Source organism: Dromiciops gliroides, chromosome 5 (assembly GCF_019393635.1).
Source record: "Dromiciops gliroides isolate mDroGli1 chromosome 5, mDroGli1.pri, whole genome shotgun sequence".
NCBI lineage: Eukaryota > Metazoa > Chordata > Mammalia > Microbiotheria > Microbiotheriidae > Dromiciops > Dromiciops gliroides.
The window spans coordinates 224,619,728-224,645,745 of record NC_057865.1 but is presented as its reverse complement, the minus strand read 5'-3'; the positions used below and the strand labels follow the sequence as shown (position 1 = coordinate 224,645,745).

Sequence of the window (26,018 nt, the reverse complement as noted above, 5' to 3'; positions counted from 1 at the left end):
CTCTGAAGCCTGAGGCCCATGGGTTGGGAAGTTGTGATCTAGTTCAATCCCCTAATTTCACAGATGAGGGAAACCCAGACAGTTTGAGTTGCCTAAGTTCATACTGCTTAGTAGTTAGCAGAAAAAACAGGCCTCAAAATCAAGTCTTTTGACTTTTTTTCCATTGTATTAGAATTGTCCTAGCAACTTGCATATGCAGAAGGAAGGCTGCCCAGATTTTCAGGGACCTGGAAAGACTAGATAAGTTGGATAGATTTCTGTTAATTGGCAGGGAGAACTCAATTTTTACCAAAGTCCTGGATTCCTGTCTTCTTTTTACCACTCCTTCAATTTTGTCCTTTGAGACTAGTCATTCTTCTGATATTTATTTCACTATTTGCTATAGAAAATTGTTCATTGACTATCCTAGGTGATGGTTGGATTATTATTTAGCATAGACATAGAGTTCATGCTAATTGTAGTCTGTTTTGGGTCTTTGACTGGGGGGGGGGGTAGCAAGGAGGGCTAAGTGACTTGCCCAGGGTCACACAGCTAGTGTGAAGTGTCTGAGGCTGGGATTGAACTCAGGGCCTCCTGAATTCAGGGCTGGTGCTTTATCCACTGTGCCACCTAGCTGCCCCCTGACTTTGACTTTTAAAGTAAAGAGTCACTGCCTAGCATTTTTGACATCATATGGCCGAGATGTGAATCATGAAGGGAAGGTTATGGGTCTCTCAGTTCTCTACTCAGCTCCTGCCATATGTCTCATACTAGATGAATATTAGAGTCATAGAGAAGACCATGGTTGAGATGAATAGTGGGGGTGCTCTCTTTCAATCAATCTTTCATTTTGAATATTTCATTGCTAAAGATGGATTAGGCTTTCACTTTTCTACTTTCTGCCAAGTCACTTCTGCTATCTGTACAAGTTTGTTTTACACTTGAATCAGTGGCAAGACCAGGGAAAAAAGCCAGGTAATTTCTACTTTGGCTTCCAGTCCCTCTTAGTATGGGAGAATTGTTTATGTTCATATTATTATTATCTGTGATCTTGTTCTAGAGTCCCACAAAGTAAGGCCTAGGGAGACAAGTAGTAGATAGAAGAAAACCTGGATAGCCTTGTATGTATAGCTTGTAGAGAATTATCCTCCTTGGTAACCTTAGAGGCAGTGTGTGTGTTTTGGAGGGGAATGAGGTTTAGAAGTAAAGTTCATTGTAAACTAGGCTCAGCTACTTCTCCCCCCCCCCAAATATGAACATTCCCAGAAAGAAGAGAGATCTGTTGTCAGTATCTGACAGCTTTTGATGGTGGGGGTGGGGTAGTGGGAGTGCAGAATGAGTAAGGGAAAGGTTTGTAAATGGGTATGACACTAAGCCAGAGGGGTCAGTGCTGCCCACAGATGCACAACCCCATTTGTGCACTTGAGCATGGCCTGGGGGAGCAGTGGGCCTGATGAATGTAGAGAGAGCTGCGTTTTGATCGAGGTAATTTCCCTCAGATGGGTCCCGCCATCCCATGAATCAAAACCTGTCAGCAAGGAGCTAAAGATGGAGTGAAGTTTATTGTACGTCTGTCTCCATGCGACACCATCACGCTAGAAGGGTCAAGTGAGAGAGATCATTAGAACTGCGTTGATTTAGTGGGCCTGTTGTGCACTTTCCCTGCAGGGCAAGATGGAAAGAGGCTTTAGGCTGGGAGCAGGGGATGCTGGAGGGGTGGGGATAGGAGGGCAGGCAAGCACAAAATAAATAAAACCCTCAGCATCCCTGGGGGGTAAGGGGCTGGGCAGGAGCCATTTTCAAGGCAAAGTAGTCTCTGTGGTGGTAGTGGGGGGTGGGGGGAGGGGTGTTATTAGTATTGTTCTCTCTGGAACCCCTGGTGAATTTGGAGCAGATGCTCTGCCTGGGTCCCTAGTAGAGGCACCAGAGATCCATTTAAAAGGGAAGTTCATGGGGGAAGAGGGATTCCCTGAGAATTTACTTCCCCAGAGGATAGATATTATTATTATTATTATTATTATTATTATTATTATTATTATTATTATTATTATTATTATTGGAAGGAGATGAATGATGGTTGAAGGCGTAATCTTCCTTGTTCTCTGCCTGCTCCACTTCTTCAGCATTGATTTGGAAAGGGCAATATCAGCAAACATGGGCCCATCATTAAAACGGTTATTTCAGAAGACAATAAAGTGAACATTTTGTTGAAGTGGGTGTTAAACCCTAGGGAGTGGATCAGGGTTGCGCCACACAGTATTGGATTTGCCCATAGAAGTAGAGATCAGATCTATGAAATGAGTGAACTCTTGAGTTTCAGTTAGGGGCCAGAGAAGAGATGATTTCTTTTCATTTTAAATGTCAGCAACTTTAATTCATAGGATTGTCTGTAGTGGCTTTTTCAAATGACAGAGACTCTGAGCTATTATAATCAGTAATACTGAGTTAGTGACATTTCTATGGTGACATTTCAGTAAGGTTTCAATATTGCCTCGTGCCTGCTGCCATTCACCAAAAAGGTATGGTATTTACCCTTTTTGATTCCTTGTCCTGTCTGGGGGATTGTGACTATTGCTTAAGGTGATCGTATTTTTTATAAAGCATTCAACCTGCTTTCTTCTTGACTGGGAGACTTGAAGGTTTGGAAAAGGTATATTTAAGAGGGAGAACTTGAGGAAATTTCAGTAATGAGATTTTTTTTTCCCACCCCCAACAATGTTATTTAAAGTTTTCCCAGTAACTTACATGAATAAGGAATATCATGGAATAAGGAATAATTCCTAAATAAGAATTTTAGTTGATAGAATAAGTGGAAATGAATCCCGGGAAGGTAGACATAGGGAATTTTTTGGTCTAAGCCAAAAGAGAAGGAAGGAAACTATTACTAACAACTTGTCTTAGGAAGATACTAGAGGAAATAGAAGGAACTATGTTTTTGGTTTAATTTGTAGATGTAAAGTGTTGGAGTCCTGAGTGGTTAGAGTGTATATTCAGACATGTCTCACAGACCCACCAACTTTGTATTCTCCTTCCTCTTCTCCTGGGACATGACTCTTCAGATGTGCTAACTTCACCTCATTAGGACTATTAACCTTCCCTTAAACCTTTTTGTTTCTCTGCTTAACATAGCGTTTACACAGAATGTATGATTGATAGTAGTGTACGTTTGTGGGATCATAGGTGTAGAGCTAGAAGGGACCTCAGGTCATCTTGGCCAACCCCTCATTTTATAGATGGGGACATCAAGGTGTTGAGAGGTGACATGCCTTGGCCAAGGTTACACATTAAGTAGCAGAGCTGGGATTAACAATATTCTCCAATTCCAAATCTAGTATATTCCTTCCCTGATACTTATATGAAATTACTTTCAAACATATAGATAGATTAAGTTGTAGTCTACATGCTAAATATTTCCCCTTTCATCATTGATTTCTTGCTTTAAATCAGCCTGACTTTCTTTCTGCCCCCACCCCATATAACTGGGGACATTTGGTTGTCTCAGACCACTCAGTCAGTAAACATTTATTATAGGATGATTGAGGCATTGTGCTAAGCACTGTGGATACAAAAAGAGGCAAAAGACAGCCTTTGCCCTCAAGGAACGGATAATCTAATGGGGAGATAACAAGCAAATACATACAAACAAGCTACATACAGAAAAAAATAGGAAATAATTAAAAGAAGGAAGGCACTAGAATTAAAAGGGGTTGAGAAAGACTTCCTGTAGAAGTTGGGGTTTTAGTTGGAACTCGAAGCTAGGGAAGTCAATAAGTAGAGATGAGGAAGAATATTCCAAACATGGAGGACAGCCAAAGAAAATGCTGGGACGTGAGAGATGGAATGTTTTTTTTTTTTTTTTCGAGGAACAGCAAGGAGGCCAGTGTCAGTGGATCGAAGAATATATTGGCAAGGAGTGAGGTATAAGTAGACTGAAAAGATTGGGGCGGGGGTGGGGGGGTGGGGGGGGAGTAAGTTATATAGGATTTTGAAGGCCAAACAGAGGAATTTGCATTTGATCCTAGAATTTGAGTAGGGAGGATGACCTGTGCTTTAGGAATATCACTTTAGTGGCTGAAGGGAAGATGGAGTGGAGTGGGGAAAGAATTAAGGCAAGGGGGCAGCTAGGTGGCAAAGTGGATAAAGCACTGGCCCTGGATTCAGGTGGACCTGAATTCAAATGCAGCCTCAGACACTTGACACTTACTAGCTGTTGACCCTGTGCAAGTCACTTAACCCTCCTTGCCCTGGAAAAAAAAAAGAATTAAGGCAGTTTGCCCAGTAGGCTGTTGCATGAGTTGATGAGGGCCTGCACCAAGGTAGTGGTAGTATCAGATGAGAAAAGGTATATTCAAAGAGATACTACAGAGTTGAAATCCACAGGCCTTGGCAATTAATTGGATATGGGTGGTGAGAAATAGTAAAGAATTGAAGATGAAACCCAGGTTTCAAGCCTGGGAAGATGGTGTTACTCCTGACGACATGCTGTGTGCAAGGAACCATGACTGTCTATCTATGTGGGTACTCCTTCCACAGGGGTACACTGAAGTTCCCAGTATGCTGTAGATGGTATTTAAAAGTTGCCATGGCCAAAAATTTGAACATCCTGCAGTCTACCTGCTGATCCAAAAACTTGGGTTGGCTGGTTCCCAGAAGTACATTCTGTTGCTGGGCTTCTAACCCAAACCTTTCCAGTGTGGCAGGATCTTGCAAGAACCTGGGATTTCCTATAGTGCTTTATAGTTCACAAAGCACATTACAAAAAAATACCTAATTTAATCTACAACAGACCTTTGAAATAGGTATCCTCATTTTACAGATGAGGAAATTGAGACTCAGAGAGGTTAAGTGAATGCTTGATGATGATGATGATTATGAACATAAAGCAAGAAAGCTATGCATGAAATGGAGTCTGCCCAATTAAAATGGTCTGATTATGAGTCAAGAGGTACGTATGAGTAGGAATTTCTTCAGACTTTAATAATTTTGGAAGACAAGTATAGCAGGACAGAAATTAACAAGCTGTTCAGACCCTAGGAGCCCAGGAGTCTTGTTTATTTATTTATTTTTTTTTAAGTGAGGCAACTGGGGTTAAGCAACTTGCCCAGGGTCACACAGCTAGCAAGTGTTAAGTGTCTGAGGCTGGATTTGAACTCAGGTACTCCTGACTCCAGGGCCGGTGCTCTATCCACTGCGCCACCTAGCTGCCCCTTGACTCAGTTTTAAGCCGTTGAGCTGCATAGCTACCATAACTCCTTATGTTAGAGGAAGTTCCTAGAAATGTGGGAACAAAAAATTGTTACCTTGTTGAATGTGGAGTAGAAGCGTAGCAAACTTCCCATCGCTTTCTGAATCACTTACATGACTTTGCTTTCAGTCCTCCAATTTCTAGACATCTTGAGCTAGAGCAGGCTGTCTGGGGGGAACGTTCCTTAGAGCTGTAGCCTACCTGTGGTCAAGCTTCATGAGGAGGAGGAGAATTAGCAATGCTTTCAAGAAATATAAACTCCTGGGGGCTGTAAAAAGATCCAGCTCAGAAGCACCAAGCAGGAGCTCATTAAATAGTTTGCTTGAGTTCTTTCAGCCTGGCCTGGTGTTGGTTATCTTTATTACTGGCTGTAAATAAAGCCAAAGAAGTTGTCCTGTCCCATGAGGGCCTCCAGGATGGTGTGAAGCAAAGGGAGGGGGGAAGACCTCTGTTCTGACATGCCAAGGACTAGAACATCTTTTCTTGGAAAAAACGAAAACTAAAACTATTCAAGGATACCTCTCTAATTTGGGGTGTTCACTCTTATTCTGGGACTGGACTTAGGCTTGGACTGCTCCTATTCTTCCTTACACCAAGCATACATATACACTGAGTCTTGAAGTCATAGGGGGAAGATCCATAAGACTTTTCCAGCTCCAATCTTGAAAGTTGCTGGAAGTGAACAACTTCAGTCATTAAATTAAGACAGGAGGAGGTTGCTTGGCTCCAAACAATGGCAGCCAAAATATCCTCAATTTGCAAGGCAGACAAGTGCACATGGGTCCTTTGGCTGCTTAGCCTGAGTCTCTAGTCGTAGTCTCAGTTTTTTTCTTTTTCTTTTTTCAGCTTTTCCAGATTTGTTTCTGAATGTCCTGTTATTTTAGTTTCTCATAGGCCTTCAGATATCCTTCTGTTCCACCCTAGACTCTCTGGCTTGCTAGTTGGGCCTGTTGACCATCTTGGTCTCTCCATTTAGATAATCTAACCTATTCTTTGCAGGTATGAATGTTCTCAGAGTGCAGCCCTGGACTGCCTGAGAAATTTAAGAGTCAAATGTCTTGAATTGAGAGATTTGACTTTTGATTATTACCATTGCTGCTGCTTGGCTCAATTCTTTTCATGTGTGAAAGGCTCAGACTCCAATCTAATTTTTGCTGTTTCTGAGAACCATCCATGTGCAGATGGCTCCACATGTTATGGCCTACAGTTTTCTCACATGGCCCTGTACTTGGTGCCTGCTTTGCTAATTCTGTGTGAGCGGACCTCCTTTTTTTTTCTGGTGGGGCAATGAGGGTTAAGTGACCTGCCCAGGGTCACACCACTAGTGTCAAATATCTGAGGCCAGATTTGAACTCAGGTCCTCCTGAATCCAGGGCCGGTGCTTTATCCACCTAGCTGCCCCCTGCGAGTGGACCTTCTGGGAGAGGGAGGTGCACAAACAGTAACTAACCAATTATAGCTTTGCTCCCCATTTGTCCCCATTCACCTAGGGTTCTTGTGGTCAGGAACCATATTGTTTCAACACTTCCACTTATTGTCCCCAAACAGAGTGAGGATGATGAGAAGCTGAAAAAGAGGAAGGAGCGATTTGGGATTGTCACAAGTTCAGCTGGGACTGGAACCACAGAGGACACAGAGGTAAAAATATGACAAAGGATTCAGTAACTTTCTAGATAATCTTGATGAAGGCCATTTTTACCCTTAGGAGATATACTCTCAAACTGCCCAACCCAGCAGAGATATGGGCTCAAATAAATGAAGTCTCCATCCTTATCGTCATCCTTATTATCTTTATTGTCTGTATTGACATAGAAAAATGGCTATAAGGGTGAGTTATCATCCTGCCATCTCCCTGTTTCTGATACCTCAGACTTAATCCTTGCCTCTGAGAACTGATATATTGACAAGTAATACATGTAAGAAAACTAACCCAGTCTAGAAAGAAACTAGGTATAAACCTGGAATGTAAGTACCCTTAGGATTATCAGCACCATTTTGGGGGTCAGTGGTAACCTTTCCTCTTTGAAATTGAGAGTTAAAGGAATGCTTATTCCACACCTCAGTTCTGTTTATTCTTCCTATATGGCTTCAGAAGTAACTATTGGCTTCCAGTGTCTTGAAAAAGCATGCCCCTGGAAGGCAGCTTGAGCATTAAATATCGAGTCATTTTTATAAATAAATAACTAAAATTTCAATGTTTTACCAACGTACTCAGCCAGAAGAACTTGGGATTCTGGGAATGGCTTTACAAAAGAGCTCTGAGTTCTTCACTAGGCTATCCCCTTCCAAAGCAAACGGGTGTGTGTGTTTCCAGCTGGGGTGGGGGATGTGGGGGCTTCATTGTTAGCTCTTCATAAAGACTGAAATGTCATATTTTATTGGTAAGTGGCTACTGCAAGGATTTTTGGAAATAGATTAATGTTTATTTTGACTTAAAGTTTTGTGCAAGGCTTAGTTTATCTAGTTTGTCCAGTAAAAAGTGTTAAGCTAGGCTTGAACATTTGGAACTTGGTGTCAAGATTCCCAAGCCGATAAGGCCTCGAGGATGAAGATTCTTATTTAGAAGTAAAGGAAGGAAAGAGTTACCTTTGCAGGGGAGAGGGGGAGGTGCATGTGGGAAATAATACTTGAGGCAAATTAAGTTCACATGAATAAGGGGGTGTTTTTGTTTGGTGCCTCAGACTTGTGTCAGTCAGTGGTCCAGGTGGAGTAGGGTAGGGCCCATATGCACTCAATTCTTTGGATGAAGTCTAAATTTTACCTCTCTGAATAGCATGGCATCTTTCCCCTAGCCCTGACCTCCTCCAATGAGCAAAAGCCTTCCCTATTGCTTGGGAAGGGATGTGGCAGGGATGAGGATGAAGGACTCTGTGCTATTTTGTGAGGTCACTCCCAGAACAAAAAGGTCTTTTTGCAGGTTTTGTGCTCTCTCCAGTCTCCCTCCCTTGAGAGATCCATGATTGGGGCTTCTGTTTCCCCTCCCTCTAGCTATTTATTCTGTTAGAGATGAAGATTTATATGCCTCTCTCATGGATAGGCTTGGAGGCCTATCAAGGAGCTGCTGCTAGGGCTTGAATGCCTGGGAGGGCATCCCCCCTCACCTTCCCCTTGAATAGCACAGGGTTAACCCTTTGCCCTTTGAAATCCCCCACCTCCCCATGCCTAGCAGGCTTTTCCAGGCATTTCAAGAGGCCATTGTTTCCAGACCTACAGTAAGACACTACCAAAGCTGAGTGGCCTTCCTTCCCACAGGAATCTTACTATTTTCTACCCCCTTATTTCCCCCCCCCCCCCCAGTTCTGGCCTGGGACTTGGAGAATCAAAGACCTGGCTGCCAAGTCCAAGCCTCGGCTATCACTTGGGCTTGGACCTTGTGACAGTTCATGTGAGTTTGAGCTAAGGAAGCCAGGAGCCTAGGCTACTGTTCTTCCCCCAGACACTCTAATTTTTCTCCTCTAATTTCCTCTTCACAGGCAAAGAAGAGGAAAAGAGCAGAGCGTTTTGGTATTGCCTGATGAGAAGTTTTGCTGCTTTCTGCTGTTGATGATTCCCGTCTCTGATTCTTCTTGGTCATTTACATACCCACATGTATAGAGGCAGGCACCTTCCTGGGCCTTGTCCCCTCATGAGGGGACATGTATCCCAGATACATACCCAAGGCCTCAGCAGCAGTTTTAGCTTTTTCCCGTTACAACTTCAAGGTGTTGTGTTTTTTTTCCTGTTGTTGTTTTGTTCTGTTTTGTTTTTGTAATTCTGGTTGTTAATTAAAAAAATTAGAAAAGAAATGAATGTGTCTGAATGGTTAGCATCTGAAGATGAACTGCTAGTTTTTGATGCCAGTTAAATCAAGGAATGAGCTGACATCCCTGAGAGAGATGGCCTGAAGAATACCACTACCTCCTTTAAGTTATGTAGAGAGGCTGACTGGCCTTAGCGGAACTCTCCCAGGTACCTAAATGGTCTAAATGGCTTCTGAATTCTTGACCCCAAAGTGTGGAAGACCAGTTAGAAGAGAAGGTGAACAGTTAGAGGTATTGGGTTAAAAGGATAATACAATTCCATGGGGATGATGCGTAATGATATTTTCTTGGTAGCAGAAGGGTCTCCTTGCTGGGGTGGAACCCGGAGCCCGGTAGGAAGCACGAGTGGAAGACTTGTACCAGGGGCAACTCCCTACTGGGAGTAGGACACAAATTCCAGCACATAGACCTTGATGGTTATAGAACTCAAGGGTGAAAAGATGGGTTCGATTCTTTAGGAATCTTGAGGCAGGTGAAGGGGCAAAAGGAATAATAGGAAACAAACCAGAGACTTAAGCCACATGCCAAGATCATCTGTTGGGAAAACAGCAGGGCTGGAATTCAACCCCAACTTAGCTGACCCTTAGTCTAGTGTTGCCTCTCTATTGTCCTCATCTATGACAGAGTGATATTGGAATTTGGCGGTGGGGGTGGGGATGTTCCTTTAGATCTTACTGGAAGCACTTTCCAACCTGAAACTCAGTTGTAGGCCAAGTATGGTTCTTGCCACCACCTCCCCCACCTACCAGCCTTACCTGCAAGAACTTTCAGCTTTAGATTCGTTTCCAAGGCTTCAAAGATATTTGACACCCTGCTCTTCATCTTTTTCCAGACACTATGATGTTGTGGTTTATCCACCTAGCATTCCACTGAACACCTAATTAAATATTTTTGAAAGTATGTGGAATTAAATTAAAATCTTAGAATCTGGTGTCTGAAGTTGAAGGTCCCAGTATAAGGGTTAGAATCCATGTTGCAGCAGTCACATATGGGAAAGGTCTTAGGACTGTTCTTTTCCTTTGAGTTTTCCCCATGGATACCTGAACCCCCAACCTAGACCTTTCCCTAGCTCCCAGGAGGCTTTAGAAGCTGCATAAGAGTAGTCTATTCCTCTTTATGTCAGAGATCATACTTAGAAATTGTTTGTCAGGACAAGATGACAGCCTTGGAGAAAGGAAAGCATAGGGTTGAATGCCACTTTTTAGAATGGAGATGGAATGAGTCTTGGGCTTGTCCTTGAGCTCCTTTGTAACATACGCTTCATTCCCTTAGAATTCAGGAGCAGCTGGTTTAGTTATTCCAATCCCTAGGCCTAGGGGCTGGGGGAAGTGGAAGTCTTGCCAAATGTGAGGCTGTCTCAGGTGTGCATACTCCCCCTTCTTCAGTCATTGTAGAAATGAAGGGACAGTGAGCCTTCTAATTTCCAGATGTGGATAAAAGGGTTTTTGTCCTGAATTTGTGCCTAAATAATGAGGCTTAGATGAGTTGTCTGTGGTGGCCTCTTAGCTCATGCTTAGGTTCCTCTTAATTTCCTAATAAAGTTGCTCTATAAAGGTGATGCTTATTTTAGTTAAGTGGCTGCTTGTGTTGCTTTTGACACAATGGGGGTTTAGTGGTGAGAGCAAAGCTGGGTGGGACTAGTATTGGGTTTTGAAATGTGATGGGTTTGCTGCCTGCTGATGACTAGGGTTTCCCTCTTGGAGTAGGGTTGTTGGGGGGTGGGGGAGGAGTGCCCCTGTGCTGTGAATGGCACCTAATTGATTTTTCCTCTCTGAGCCAGGGGCTGGTCGTGACTAATTTGAGCTGAATAGCTGCAAGAGAGAAAACTGCAGGGAGCGCAGTTGAGTGTGGGAAAGGCAGTGGAGGAAAAGAGGGCCAGGGTGAGTGGGGGAGATTTGGACTCAGTCTATCGCCAAGTCCTCCCTTGAAGGAGAAAGAACTAGACAGGTGTTGGCCTGGATGAGTGAGGGAAACGTTGGCGTTACCAGAGGGATGATGGACAAAAGGAGAGGAAGGAATTGAAGGATTTAGGAGGGTTTTCTTTTTTTTTTGGTGGTGGTACACAGACCAAAGCACCACAAAGAAATCATATCACCTGGCTCCTCCTGTGCCTCTGTCAAAGGCGCCCCCCCCCCTCCACAAAATAGATAACATCTTAGGCTTAAAATAAGGAATGGGTAGAAAAGGAAGTCATTAAATTAGGTTTCTCTTATTTAAATTTTCCTTTCTTGACTTACTCTTGGCTTTAAAAAGAATCTCCCTTTTAGACCTCCCTTCTTTCCGGACTTGAGGCCTTCAAAGGATTCTTCTGAAGAAGAGCTGAAGTCATTCTATTTCCCTGCCTCTATATAGATTGGACCTTTCATCAGCTCTAAGGTCAAGAGATCTTTAGGGAAGCTGGCACTCCTGTTTCCATGACTTACTCTTCTATAAGTCTTCCTTGACGTTTAACACATTCCTTTTTGATGTTATCTTTTTTGTTTCCATATCTAAAGTTAGGGTGGACTACAGCAGGATTCTACCCTCCAAAAGACCTTTTGAAGACAAAGTAATTCTCCCTGTGAAGTTCAATCAGCCAGTGAAATGGAAGGAAAAGTATTACCTAGTATGTGGAAATAGGAGTGCGTTCCTTTAGGTTTTGTGATTTTCCTCTATAGCACTGTTCAGTGAGTCCTTCTACCTCCCCCTCACTACCATTTGGCCCTTTACTTTCCCCTTCTTCAAACTGGGGAGGGATCTTGGGGTCAGAACCTTGACCTGCCTGTCCTGTGAGGTGGACAGACTCCTAGGGAATAGGTGTCAGTATGATCTCCTTTGATCCCGTTTCCCCAAACCCAGATCGGTAGAAAGGTGGAGGCTCATTCATCTGTCACTGTGAAGGAAACCATAGTGACACTGAAAACATTTCTTTCCCCACATAAATCTTTAGTTTCTGCATGGGGGCAGGAAGCTGAGTTTAGGTAGCAAAGGAGAGCAGAAATGGGGCTGTGGTTTTCGCTGGGCTGACAACCCTGGGCTTGTCCATTTGTTATGGATTGTACCTCCAAGCCCAGACCCTGGATTAGATAAGTGAGGGGTAGTGGGTATGTGGAGCTAAGGGGCCCCAGGGCTGTGAAGGGAGCTAAGGGGAGAAAGTCAGTTAAACTTTTGACACTTCTCCAACTAAACAAACAGAACTTTACAATTGGAATGACCTTCCCCCTCTGCCCTCCTCCCTCCCTCTTCTCCCTTCTCTCCAGCTCCCTTCTTCCTAGGTGTTGATTGATACTGATTCCAGCTTTCCCTGTCTCTTCACTTTTTGGAAATGATCTCCATCCACTGAAGAAAAAACCAGAGGGAATGAATGGCCTTCCGGAATGTGAATGGATAGGTTGGAGTTCCGTAGAGGTTGACTAAGGGTTAGAAATAGCTTAAGAAGAGAAAAGCCTGAAAAGAATGGTAGGAAGAGAAGGAAGTTTTGGAAGAAAGAACATGGCATTGGGGGATCTTAGTCTGGTGGATCCTCCAGAAACTGTCCTATCCCTTCCCTGTTCACTGAGTCCCAACCACAATAATTCAATTCTGCCATTCCCCTCCTAGCTCTCATTCTCCAGAAATTTTCAGATTCATTTTGTTGGTCCTAGTTCAGCAGCGACTTATATTGCTGGTCAAGGACTTTCTACCTTCTCAACTCACTTATCCCATCTATCCCCAAAGTGAAGTCACCAGACCCTTATTTGCTAAAAAGCCCTGGTAGGCACTAGGCCCTGCCCAATTCTTCACACTTTCTCAATGAACTCAGATTTGACTCTACTTCGATTCCATTCCTAATGTATCAAACCAGAATCCAGATGGAGGCAGCTGGCCCAAACCCTCTTGACCCTGTCTCTGAACCTGGTATGTTATCTGACCACCTGGTAGTCATTAATGAAGGAGCCTTTTAAAACTAAAGGGAATTATTTTTCTTAGCTGTACGGCTATGAATATTTTTGCGATTCTTCAGTTCCTTCTCCAGGTAACCTGGTGAAGGATAGAAGCTTTTGGGAATGTGTTAGGTTTCAAGAACCACTGGGATAAGGAAGAGACTAGGGTAGAACTTCCTTGATATTGAACAGAGTACATTTGCCCTTGTTTTGGAGCTTTGATTTAAGATATAGAAGAGCTGGAAGTGAAGGACTTGGGCTACCATGAGGAAGGTAATTTTCCTTTTTCTCAATTTCCAGATGAGGAGAACCTGTTAACAGTCAAAGTCACCCCCTCCATTTGTCAGGGAGTCAATCCCCTTTGAAGGCCCTCCCATAGTTTCACCTGTTTATCTGTACTCCTTGGGAATGGTCCTATTCTACTCCTGTGGAGATTCTTGGTTGAGAGCCCTTGAACCAAAGGCTCAGTCCTTGATCTTCTAACTCTTCCACTTCCAGCCTCCTCATTATGTGTCATTTTTTGTCTTCCTATCCCCAGAATTGTGCTCATAGTAGACACTTCTTTATTGACAATTATTGACCCTGCCCCAAAGAAGCTGCAGAACTCACTTAGTAAGGAAGGAACAGTGATGGAGATTAATAAATAGAATGTTGATATGGAAATCACACAAGTAATGCATAGTTTACTTCCTAAACTGCACAGATCCCAGCTAGGATTGTCCATGTTAGGCAGGATGGGGTGGGGCATGGGAGAGGTAGCTAATTCCTCCTTCCACTTTCCTGAGTGTCAGGGCCTGGGGCACTCTACCTCAGTTTCCACCTCACAGGAACAGGAAGCTATAAATGCCTCAACCAGCTGGCCCTGCTTAGCCCCCCTACTACTTCACTGGGGCTTAGGGAACGACTAGCTTTTCTGTCCCCACACTCAAGGATTAGATAATAGGAGTGAAGAAGCATGAACTGGCCGAAAAGTGGGGGGATAGGGCCTGGATGCTATATCCCACTTCAGAAATTGCTGGTTTGTGTTATGAAGGTCCTCTTTCCCCAATTCCAGGTAGTGTAGGGAGTATAGGAACCACATGAAAAGGGGTAGAATATTTTTAGCTTAGGTCAAAACCAAGAGTGTTTGGAGACATTTCTGTGTACGAGGGAGTGAGTGGATGGGGGGGCAGTACAACTTATTCTCTTTGCCCTTGCCTCAGTTGTCATGGTGGCATTTAGGTCCAGGGCAGAGCTAGGCAGCTCTATCATAATTGGCATAATGGGTATGGACTGGTTTTCCAGTCCCTGAAAACATCTCAGAGGCATCTAAACACACCGACTTTAGAAAGAGATATTCATGTTTTCAATGACAGCATCAATCAATATATTCTTTATCTATGATGTGAGGGCCTTATCTCTGGTCTGAGGTCCCTTTCAAGGTTTACATCCAAGATCTTTGGACCCCACTGGCCTCTGTTTGATCATCTGAGATAGAAGTGGCTTAGTGAATCAAATCATGCACTTGGAGTCAGGAAGACCCGAGAGTTTGAATCTTGCCTCAGGCACTTCTTAGCTGTGTGAATATAATATGTCAGCCTATTTTGTCTGTAAAGTGGGGATAACCACCCCTACCTGACCGGGTTCTCGTGGGATTTAATTGAGATAATATGTAAAGTATTTGACAAATCTCAAGACACTATAAGAACATAAATGAGGCCCTCATCTGTAAAATGAGGGAGTTGGACTTAGTGACCTCGAAGATCCCTTACAACTTTAAACGGTCTGGAAGAAGTTTCTCTAAGTCTCTGAAGCATAGATATCTCTACCCCAACCCCGATCCTGACCAACCCCATAACCAACCCAGCCTGAGAATCTGTAGTCTGGAGACGGGGAAATTGCAGGGTTTGGACTCGAGGAGACCCTTGGGGGTGTGGGTGGGGATGAAATGGTTGGTTGCCTAGCAACCAACGGGTTGACCAAATGGTCACATTGGTTTTATTTATGACTTTGGCAAGGGAGAAGAAGCTTCAGGGAGAAGGGGAGGCAGAGAAAGGCTGTGGTTGAAATGATAGGATTTGAGAGTTGGAAAGGACCTTGGGGAATCTTCTAATTCAACCTCTTAGGAGATTATTCTGCTCCTCCTAGGGTTATTCTAGGAGGATTGTTTTCATCTAAGTTGAATTACTTTGGACCCTCTTAAATGTCCCTTCCTTTACCAGGGAATTAATCTATTTCCCCTCAATGTGCCTTCTTTGGAGGCAGGGAGTGACTGTTGTGTCTTCCATAGGACTCTTCTTGTAAGCCTTAACTCGGGGCTTGCTTCTGTCATCTCCTTCTGGCCCTTTTCCTGGTTTCCATAGTATCAAGTGGATTGAGAAGGGTGCCCTTGTATCAGCAGTGGGTACCATGCAATCGGATAGGTAGCATATTACTTCTGCTGCTTATGTAATTATGTGTGACCACAATGTGTAAGTCACATTTCACTTCTAGGAGCCTTTTCCTCACCCCTCAGGGGGTGAGAGAATCTTTTAAGGTCCCTTCTAGCTCTAAATCCTATGAGTTTGGCTATAGGAGGAGGAGAGCTCAGTGCTAAACTCTTTGACTTTATTATTTTTCTTTCAGGTTCAAGTGCTAGATTGGGTCATGTGACCACCACCAAACTCCAAAAAATCATTTTGAAAAACCCCAAAAAGGGCCGATGGCTATCTCTGTCCTATGTCACATAACTCAGAAACTGCCCCATATCTTCATTTCCGTGCATCCTTTGGGAAACTGTCTTGGTAAAGAAGTCCTCTGTAATTCTTTTGAGGCCTCCCTGTGCCCCCTGACATCCCATCTCCCTCGCTACCCCCAGCCTTCTCAGATGACCAGTACAGAAACAAAGTGGTTCACGTACACAGTGTGACATATACACAGAAGTAAAGAATAATAATTATGAGGTCAGAGGGGGCACTGGATTGGTCCATACACTTGACGCAAGGAAACATTCCCTAGATCCTTCTGTGTCTCTGAGCCCTGTCTCTAATAACCTCTTTGGGGTGACAGGGGATTGAGACTCAATAAGTTCATGTCCAAAAGAAAAAGAGCCTTATATCCCCCAAGGTCTTTATTTGGTAGGAATGGGGGTGTCTTCTAAGTATCCCCCCAAGTTCAAGGCTCTAGTCTCCCTTACAACCTGTATGGGAGGTCAAATGATGCCCCTACCCTTGGCCTGGCCCATGGGCCTGAGATCAAGTGTTTGATTCTGGAGGAGTCATCTTCTGATCTTGACCTCTCTGGTTCTCGCCTCCCTCCCCACCAGGGATGTGGAGTGGTGGTGATATGTACATAGTTTTTCTTGGATTGGGGTGGTAAGAATCGTAAAGAACAGGGCTGAAGAGGAGAGACTGGGGAACCTGCCAAGATTAGGAGGTGGGATGAAAACATCACCCCTCTCCCAAAATACCTTCTCTCCTCCTGAGAATGGGAAAAAGAATACTGAGGCCCCCATCATCCCCTCACCAGGGAAAGATAGTCAAGTTCCTTTGGCCAGGTCCTGCACCCACTTCAGGGCAGGCTAGAATTGGGGCCTTCAGAGTAAACTTCCCAACAACAATGTCTGGTGCCTTTGACCTTGGCCCAATCTTATCCCCAAACAAGGCCCCTGGTCATAACAGTGACCACTCTGAGCTTTGCCTACAGGGGCTTGTCCCTTCATATCTCTCTAGCTGCCTACAGGACTCAAGAGGGTCCCAGGGATCCTAGATGAAAAATGAACCAGTGGAGGCAGTAGTATATGAAGAACCCATAACCTGGAGAATTCCCTCAACTCTTTGTTGAGGGCCCTGTTTTGTGAAGCCTTCCCCTACTATACACTTCACAATTCACCAGACTGTAAAACTCCCTGAAGCCCTCAACATCCCTTCATCATCTGCCCTGGCCCCCCCGCTTGCTCCCCAAAATATCGAGAGGTATTTCATGTCCGTAAAGTGCCCGTGGTAAGTGCTCAGGATTCGTCTCTTTGCTTCAGCTGCTTGCTGCTTCTGTTCCACCAAGAAGCGGGAACTGAGGCATGGGGGGTGGGAGGGGGGAAGGGGAGAGAAGAAGTATAGGTGGGAGAGAAGTGCAGAGTTAGGGATTGGGAATTGGGGGAGGGGGACAGGAGAATGGTTTGCTCTTGGAACCCATCTCCCCCTACTCTGCTATAACTAATCTGTTGTCATGCTCCATCCCCACCACACACACTTTCTGATGTGTCCACTCCTTGCTGCCAGGTATTACTTACTGACTTCCAAAAAAAAAGATAAAAATCATAATTAGAGTAACAGACACCACTTTCATGTCTTCCCCTTCCCTGTTTGCCCTGAGCTTGTGGGGCTTGGAATAAACTTCTCTCTCCATAATTCCTCCTTCCCTTGATCACCAATTCCCAGCCCAGGGTGGTCATTTTTATTTAAACCCTTCAAAACTTTCTGTAAGAATCACCACTAACCCTCCCCCCTCCCCCTCCCCTAGTCCCTCACTCCCCCAACTACTATAGCTCCTGTTTTCTCTCCCTCAAGAACCCTGGGACTCAGGGGGGCCCCTCTAGTTTCAAGCTATGGCCCTTTTACTGACCTGAAAATGACTAGGGGAAGAGGGATACCACAGGCTCTTTGGTCTCTCTTAGCTTGGGGGCATTTGTGCACACTGACCAGTCATTGCCTTCTAGTTATATCACTAACAGGGAAAGGGTAGATCTTGGAGTCATTTGCTGTCCTAACTGAACTTGGATATTTTGGGGCTTTGCTAGTTCCTCCCCTCCCCTTAGCCCCTAATTCCCCTTTCTGGGTCTTACAGCCTAGGACCGCTTGACTCTCCAATTAAACTTGAAAGTGAGCTGTGTGGGGAATTCAGACTCCCTCTGCCCCTAATTCCCAACCCCTGATGTTTTTATACAAGTGCTTGAGTGGGTGGGTATTGGGGTATATAGCAGGGTTCCATGGTTTAAGAAGTAAATAGGGCACAGTGGAAGAGGGGGAGGGGGAATCTCAAAATCTCTTTCTACGTAAAGCCAAACACCAGAAATGAAAAGAAAAATTACAATAAATAAATAAATAAAATGTCAAAATCCTTCCCACTCTTTGCCATCCCCAACTCCTACCCCCCTTTCCCCTGTCCACTGTGGGAAGATGGGAGATCTGGGCCTGTGTTGAAAACCTCTTTCCTCTTCTCCAGGCCATGGTGCATGGATAGAATGTCCTATATTACACCAGACCCAAAGGAAAAAAGACGGTATGAGGCTCACTCTCCATCCCTAGCTGTCCCTATATTTTCACTTGATTTCATCTCTGCCTAGTCTCTCTTTTCTGCCTCTTGTATCCCTTTGTTCCTGCTCACACTTTTCTATCCCTGTCATCCTTCTGCCTGTCTCTATCTCTCTCTACTTCACTCTCTCCCTCTATATCTTCTTTCCACACACCCTCACCTGCAGAATCCCAAACACTCCCTGACTTGCCCATTGCCTTTTCCCCCACAAGTCCCTCACCCCTCTTGTCTCTATCCCCTATCTTCCTCTGCTGTATTGCACACTGCTTGGGGAGGGATGGGGAATAGGACATTTTGTTTAAGAGGGGTTGGGGGGGGAGCTCTAGGGCCTGGGTCCGGGGAAGGGTCAGGGCTGGGGATCCAGGGTGGGGTTTGTGGGGGAGAGGGTCCTCTCATCCCCCACCTTAAGAGCAGCCACAGCGATCCACCACCATGCCGGGGATCTTGCCGTAGATAATCTGCTGCTTATCGTTAAAATAAAGCATGTTGATGGGGGACATCTTGGTGGGAGTACAACAGGGCCCAGCTGAGCCTCGGGGATTAGCCTGCTGCACCAGGTGGGTATGTGGGTACTTCTGCATGAACATATACTCGCACTGGCCAGAACAGTAGTTGGCCTTGTAGCGTTTGGGTGCGATGATCCAGTCCCAGCCGAAGGCCTCAAAGTCCACGGTAAGTGGGTATCGGCAACACCGGGACTCACTCGAATGCTCATCACAGTCGAGGCCCAGATTCCGCCTGGACCGTTTTGTGTTCTCCAGCACATGAAGCTCCATAAATGGGTGCTGGGAAGCAGAGAAAAATAAAGTCACAATGGGGGTTTCCCAGGCCTTCCTTAAGCAGCTCCTTCCCCCTAACAACTCTTCTATTCCCCTTCTGTTATCAGCTAGCTCTCAGACACCCAGGAGGATGAATACATTGTACCAGAGGCAACCTGAACAGCAGCAGCATGAATATGCTACAGGTACCACCCTCCCTAAGGCTAATAGTGATTAGTCACCCCCATTAACTAAACGGTTGTTTCCCGAATTCCCCTGGCCCATCCAGCTCCCTTGACAATTCACCGAAGCAAACTACTTTAATACACAGTAACATCAGATCACAGAATCAGAGATCATCTTAGTTCAATCCCTCTCTCATTTTATAGATGAAAGAACTGAGGCCAAAAGAAGGTAAATATCCCTTAAAGGTTGAGATGCAAACCCCCAGATCCTAATGAATCCCAAACCAGTTAACTCTTCCAATTTCCATGCTGCTTGGACCCACAAATCTCACTTCTACACGATTTGTCTCCAGCCCCAAATTCTCTCTTTCTATCCGCTGTGGCCCTAAGTTTGGAGGAGCCTGTCCCACTGGATCCTACAATGGTTCTTTCCCTAAGTGTTGATGTTTTGTTCCCTCTGCCCTCATTTAACCCTTAGCCCCAGAGCACATCATCTGATGTTCATGTTTCCCAGTGATCCTCTTTTGTCAATCCCTACCACTTTTCCCCCCAGCAACGCCCCCCCCCAATCCCTTTTCTACTACCCCTTCAAGGCAGGGTTTCCCATATATCCAACCCCTCAGCCAACCCTCACCCCCCCACTTTTCCCCCAACTTGCAGTGCTCACCAGCCCTTCAGCCCCTGGCCCCAGGGAGGTAACAGCCAGGTCAGTGCCACTGGGATCGAAAGCGTTGATCTCAATGCCCCAGTTACTTTGTGGTTGGCGGAACCAACTGTGCAGCACCTGCTTGAAGTCGATGCTCTGCCAGTGGCCCGATCTTGAATGTAACTCGATCTTGAGGGATCGGATCCGGATGTGGCGCCGGCCACCCCCCCCACTTCCCCCTCCACCCCCTGCAGTTCCTTCCCCACTGAGGGGCTTGAGACGAAGGATTTGCAGGTAGACGGTGGCAGGACGAGGTACTGGCCTCAAGTACACCCACAGCTGGGCCTTCAGCACCTTTGTGAACATCACTTTGGGGCTGAAGTGGAAGTGGCAACAATGGGGGCTGCCATCTGTCTGCACGGCAGGGTCCGCTGGAGAGGGGAGGAGAGTACAGAGTCAGTCAGGGATGAGGGGGAGGGAGAGCTCTCTAAGCAAAACAAGGGGGTCAGGGGCCTGAGGCAGAGCTCCTGGTCAGCACCCTCCCCCCACCCCCCACCCCCCACCCCCTTCTGAGATCATGGACATTTTGATTCTAGCTGAACTCTTACAGCCTTTCTAATTCCTCTTAATGATAGGATCCCTGGAGTGGTCTCTACCTATCCCCTTAACCTTCAGGCAGAATGGCTTCCTCTCTCAGCTGGGGCTCTCACCTCACTTCCATTCTGAAAGCTTCATCTATTTCAGTTTCACTCTTTGACCACTGCTCTCTTATGTCCCTTGTATCCTAAAGATCTCTCTTGTGCTTGTTACAACTTGAGGTCATCCCTTTCATTCTGTTCTCACGGGAAATGGAAAACAGGGGCAATCAAACAAACATTTGTCAAAGCAACTGAGGCTCTATATAAGCATTGTGCTAGATGCTTGAGGTTACAGAGGTAAAATCTTTACACAGTGGTATGGGGAGACATTTATTTTTGGGGGGAGAGAAATCATTCTTTTTCAGTTTCTCATCCTGTTATGTGTGTGTGTTTTTCCTTCTAATAACCTTTTTTTCTCTTCAGGTTCATCCTTTAATACATACATTGTAGGCTTGGGGTCTTAAAGGGAAGAAAGATTGCAGCCCTATGTGAATAGGCCAATATTCAATAGCACTTTAAGGATTGCAAAGCATTTTACAATCCACCCACATGTATCTATAGCTATATATCCTTGTTTGATCTATGAAACTCTCTCTGGAATTTGGTGCCCTTTTGTCATTCTGAACACCCATAACAACTTATAAAGCAAAAGAGGCCACCAAAATTCCCCTCCCTTATATGCCAAGGCTAATTCCTTATTCCACTATCACTTGTTCCACTGTTTTAGGAATGGGGCAGAGCAGATCATCTCTATTTTTCCTTGCTTGCTACTCAGCAATACCCAAATTGTACATACACATTTTAGGAATTAGATTCTTAAAGAATAACTGTCATATCCTTTGCTTTCAGAAAGGACAACCCTTGAACAAGTTCAGTGCCAGATGCTCTAACTCCAGCCCATTTCTCTCTCCGATCCAATGGATATAGGGAACAATTAATCCTATCACAAGATAAGATCATAAGATCTGCTGTTTCATTGGATTTTGAAAAGAGAAGGATTTTGAGAAGGGAGAGGCATCACCCCACTTTGCCTTTTTCTAATTCCTAGTCTTCTCTAGGCTACATTGCTTTCATAGCATATAAGAAACCACCACTCCAGAAAGACAGGTAAATAAGATATGGAAAAAGATCTAGTAAAGGTCACAGGAGGTTTGAAGGGGTGTGAAGAATGTCTTTATGTGCTTATTGATATATATATATATATTTATATATATGGGAACAGTTCAATCTGGTTCAATCACCCCTTAAATAACCCTTCCTAGTGGGGGTTAGGGTTGTCATGAAAATGGAAAAGAGGTGCTTAATAGTTGGTCATGCCTTTTGTTACAAATCTCAAGAGTTTTCTGCCTCAGCAACTAGAATGGGTCTCTTCCCTACAACCAAGGTTAAAATGGTTAACATGATATAAATCCCCGGAGTGGGAAATTGGAAGATGGAGAGGGGTGACTGATAGACTGGGATAAACAAACTCTTTTATGCCTCCAACTTTCAAGTTAAGCAACTCAGAACAGAGGTTAAGTCAGAACAGTCTATGTTAGTGGAAGAAAGGGGGGGGGGAAGAGGGGCACCTGAGTGCTTAGTGGGGGAAAGAGAAAAGCGTCCTTCGATGTACCACCCGGGTCATCTGTGACCATGAACCCCATCTTTAGCCAGCAAAGTACACCCTGCTATCTTTCAATAAATCACATCTCTTAGGCAGCAGCTCTGCTTGAATTCCCTTGTCCCAAACTGTAACTTCACTGAGCTGTCCAACAGGCAGCCAGGGCTGAGAGCCAAGACCAGGTTTTATTTCTCCATGCCTCTGATTCCTTTCACTGAGCAGTCTGGGATAGAACTCTTGACTGCTGGTAACATTTCCCCTCACCCCTTTATTTGTGGCACCCCTTCTTCAAGGTGTGACAATTATGGGGTTGCAGAACACAGCTCTTGGGGAATAGGGATGGGAGAAGGGGAGAGAAGAAATGGATGCGTGAGACGGTATAATGATATTGAGAGACAGTGAAAGGGAGAAGGGTGGGTAAAGAGAGAGATTTAGAAGTGTGGGGGAAAGGAGCTTAGGTTAGGGTAGGGTTAAGAAAACCAAAGAGGAGAGAGACAAGTGGTGGTAGAAAGTGGGAAACAAGAAGGGGAAGAGAGGAAAAGGAGGGAAAAGAGGGGGGAAAGAAAAAAGAGAGGGGGAGATATAAGGAACAAAGCAGTCAATACAAAGCAGGGATTGGGGAGCAGCCAGGAGTCCCCAACACACCACAGCCCCAGGCAGTGGGGAGGGGGCAACATCTGTGTTGCATTGAGCTGTTTGGTGGCAGGCAGCAGCGGGTCAGGTTTAGTAGGCGGCGCTGGGGTTGGGGGGGGCGCGGTCGTGAGCGAGGTCACCGCACTATTTTCAACTAGAGCCCATCCCCCCCTCCCTCACCCCCCACCCAATGCACACTGGACAGGGGCCCAGAGGGCCTGGGGGCAGAGGGGGCAGGTTAGGGGTTTGAGGTGGGGGAGGTGAGATTTCTGTTTCTTACTTGAGGGGAGGGGCTGAGGCTGGGGGGGTGAAGAGGCTATAGGGGGGCTCTAAGGTCGGGCACAGGAGGTTGGGAGGGGTGGGGGCTGGGGTCCAGGGTTGAGTGCCCGGCTGGGGTTGGGGGAGGGGAGGCAAGGGGGGGAGGGGAGGTTCTCTGCTGACAAACACCTCCCCTGATTAGCGGAGCACAAGTCTCTTATTAAAGCCGGTCCCTGGGGATTAGACTATAAAAGTCTCTTTTTCCTTTTCCCCTCTCTCTTCCCTCCCCTCTCCACACTCCCCCTCCCTTCTCAAGATCTTTGGCTCGCTCTTAAAGGGGACGTACTACCCCCGGTCCAACTCTGGGCCCCTAGTTTATTCCTGTTTTAGGGTGGGATGGGGTTTCAGGGGCGGGGGTTGGGGGGGAAAGCTTGTTTCATCCTCCCTCTCCCCTTCAAAACTGCCGCCTTCCTTTCTCCGTGGTCCACTCACTCCAGATGCCTAGTACCAGCAGTTACCTTAAAAACTCCTTTAGTTTAGGGGATTCCTAAAGTAGAGTTTTAAACTCCAAACCAATCAATTATACATTCTGGGACCACTAAAACTCAGCTGTGAAGGCCGGTCCCTCAGCCTAAGCCACAAGGAGCAGTTTCTAGATCCCTCTTTATTAAATATTCCCTTTTCTAGAGACCAGCGCTCTTCCCCTTACCCTAAGGCAGCCCTGCCTGGGTCACCACTCTATTCTTAACTATCATGCCTTCTTTATCCTGGACCCCATTATTCTCATTTCCACTTGGAACCCTCAAAACTCTTTACTCTGAAGAGGAGCCTGAGTCATTCTGGGGAGTGTAGAAAAATACTATGTCATAGGGGAAACTTAAGGAGCTTAGGTGAGGCCCCTGACCAAGCTAGCTCTCAGTGCCACCTAATAGGGGGCATTTTCTATATGCCAGACCCTCCCTCACCCCCAAGCTTTTTACAACCATCTGCCTATAAACCAGTCCCCCCTTCTGTTCAGAGGCCATAAAACCAAATAGTCTTGGGGGGGTGAGGAGCCCACTCCCAGGGGAAAGAAGGGGGCTGGGCCCCCTGGAGTTTGGGGGGAGACCTGACTGGGGGAGGGGCCATTGGGATCACATGACCCCCTAGGGATGGGAGGTGGGGGAAGCATTGGCCTGGATTTTCCAGGTCATAAAATTTCAAAGCCACAAGTCTATTAACATGTTCACCTTCCGCTCCCCCAGGCTGCCAAGAACTAAGATGCTGGGTGCTCCCCCACTCCCAATCTCTTTCCATTTCTTCCACTCCCTTCTGGGTTTTGAGTCCCCTTCACCAAGTTCCTATTACCCTTCTAACTTGGGAGGGGGTACACCTTCAGAGGTTTGACCTGGGATATAGAATAGAGGATTCCTTCCTTACTTAACCAACAGTGGATGGGAACCGCGCATCCTAGTGTCTCCACAGTGCCTGTGGAACTTGCAGGTCAAAAAGGATTTTAAGCCCCCCATGGAGGGGTTGGTAGTGAAGAAATCAGGAGGGAGAGCCTAGAACATGGATGTCGATGGGGGGGGGGGGCTGTATTTTGAAGGAGCAGGTGCTGTATGGGTTCTAGAAGATTTTCAAAGGTTTTGACTCCGATAGGCATGAAAATTTGGGGGCATACCAGGGTCATCATAATATTATACAGGCAGGAGCTCTATTTGGAGTGCCTACCATACCAATTCAATTTGGAATTCGAACACATTTAAGTTTCGAATCCTGGCTCAGCTACACATACAAAAATATGCAAATCATTTTAAATCATTTTCTCTCCGCCCCACAATCATTTGTATGATGGGTGGGGGGGGAGAAATCATGTCCCTTCCAACTTTAAACTCTGATCTTTTGAATATTAGAATTATCTCTCTCCTCCCCTCCCCCCCCTCCACAAACTAACTCTCTCTCTCTCTCTCCAGGACAGGAGAGGTTAGGTTAAGGCCAGAGTTTGGAAAAGGAGCTCCTGGCAGGAAGAGCTTACCAAGCAATAAGCTAGAAAACTTGCTTGCCATTCTCCACCTTCATCTATTCTCCTTTTTTCTCCTTCCTTTTTCAACTCTCCCGGTGTGTGGGGAGGGTACAAAAGCGCACTGTTGGGGGCATCGCTATCATTCCCCCACAAACTTGGCCCCACACTTCCAGGGTGCTCCTTTCTCTCATTGGTGTGGGCTGGAAAGCAGGGGAAGTCCAGGGACCCAGGGGGCCTAGCCTGAGCCGAGTGGGAGGGGTGGCATCCCTATACTTCTTGGGGGGAGTTGGTTCCTAGTTGACTCTGGCTCTGGCTTCTATTCGAGGGCAAGGGTATAATCTTGAGGGCTTGGGGTAGATGATGGGCTTGGAATCATTTGGAGGGCAAATTTAGGGCACACAGTTCAAGTTGCCTCCTTCCTCAGACAGGGGACCTGGGTGTCAGGTTGGGGGGACTTTTATTCTTGTTCAGACACCGGAATAACTCTACCCCTATAGTTCCACTCCCCTTCAGTCCTTCCCCCCTCCCCCCCCATCCCACACTCCATTCTCCTTGCTAAATATGTCCCGGAAAGGAGACCCAAGGCGTCCGGGCCGAGGTCACTTACTTTCCTGGGCCATGCTGATGACGGTCTCGGTGGTGGCGTGGTACTCGTCCTCCTCCAGGAAGTCCTCGGGCTGCAGCGCGTCGCCTTGGAAGTCGTGTAGGTCCAGTATCTCCTGCAGGGGGGGCGCCTTGGGCAGGAGCTGCTTCACTACCTCGCGGCTGATGTTGGGCGCTTCCTTGAGCCTCAGTTTGCTCAGGATCTGCGACTTGATGCTCTCCAGCCTCAGCTCCTTGCTGTGCTGGCGCCACACGCACACGGGGCAGCCCTCCGGCTCCTCGGACGCCTGGGTCCCGCGCTCCCCGCCGGCCGCCGGGCCCTCGGCCGCCTCCCCCCGGGGCCGCAGCTCCAGGGCGAGGAGCAGGAGGCAGAAGAGCACTGGGGCCGCGGGCACCATGCTGGAGGGGAGGGGAGGGAGGGCTGGGGGGGGGCGGGGACGCCTGAGTCCCGTGGGGGGGAGGGAGGGAGGGAGGAGGGGGGTCGGGGCCGCGCGGGAC

At 46.2% G+C, this 26,018-nt stretch overlaps 2 protein-coding genes across 6 annotated transcripts in view; one reads left to right on the top strand and one right to left on the bottom strand.

Annotated features, from left to right (window-relative positions):
- The window catches only part of LOC122730000 (SAP domain containing ribonucleoprotein), a 40,150-nt gene extending 31,139 nt beyond the window's left edge, over positions 1-9,011 (top strand). For 4 of the 5 annotated variants that reach the window (XM_043969183.1, XM_043969184.1, XM_043969185.1 and 1 more), the window contains exons 11-12: positions 6,773-6,862; positions 8,698-9,011. In XM_043969183.1, coding sequence (XP_043825118.1) covers positions 6,773-6,862; positions 8,698-8,739 — 132 coding nt within the window. In that variant the 3' untranslated portion in view covers positions 8,740-9,011. The remainder of the gene's footprint in view (positions 1-6,772; positions 6,863-8,697) is intronic. The other variant, XM_043969182.1, reaches the window with a different exon arrangement.
- Positions 9,012-13,575: 4,564 nt separating this feature from the next.
- Positions 13,576-25,918, bottom strand: GDF11 (growth differentiation factor 11). The gene is made up of 3 exons (XM_043968617.1): positions 25,525-25,918; positions 19,805-20,214; positions 13,576-18,979 (listed from the first exon to the last, which is right to left on the bottom strand). The coding sequence occupies exons 1-3, from the start codon at positions 25,916-25,918 to the stop codon at positions 18,599-18,601; spliced, it is 1,185 nt and encodes a 394-aa protein (XP_043824552.1). The 3' UTR covers positions 13,576-18,598.
- Between the last annotated feature and the right edge of the window lie 100 nt (positions 25,919-26,018).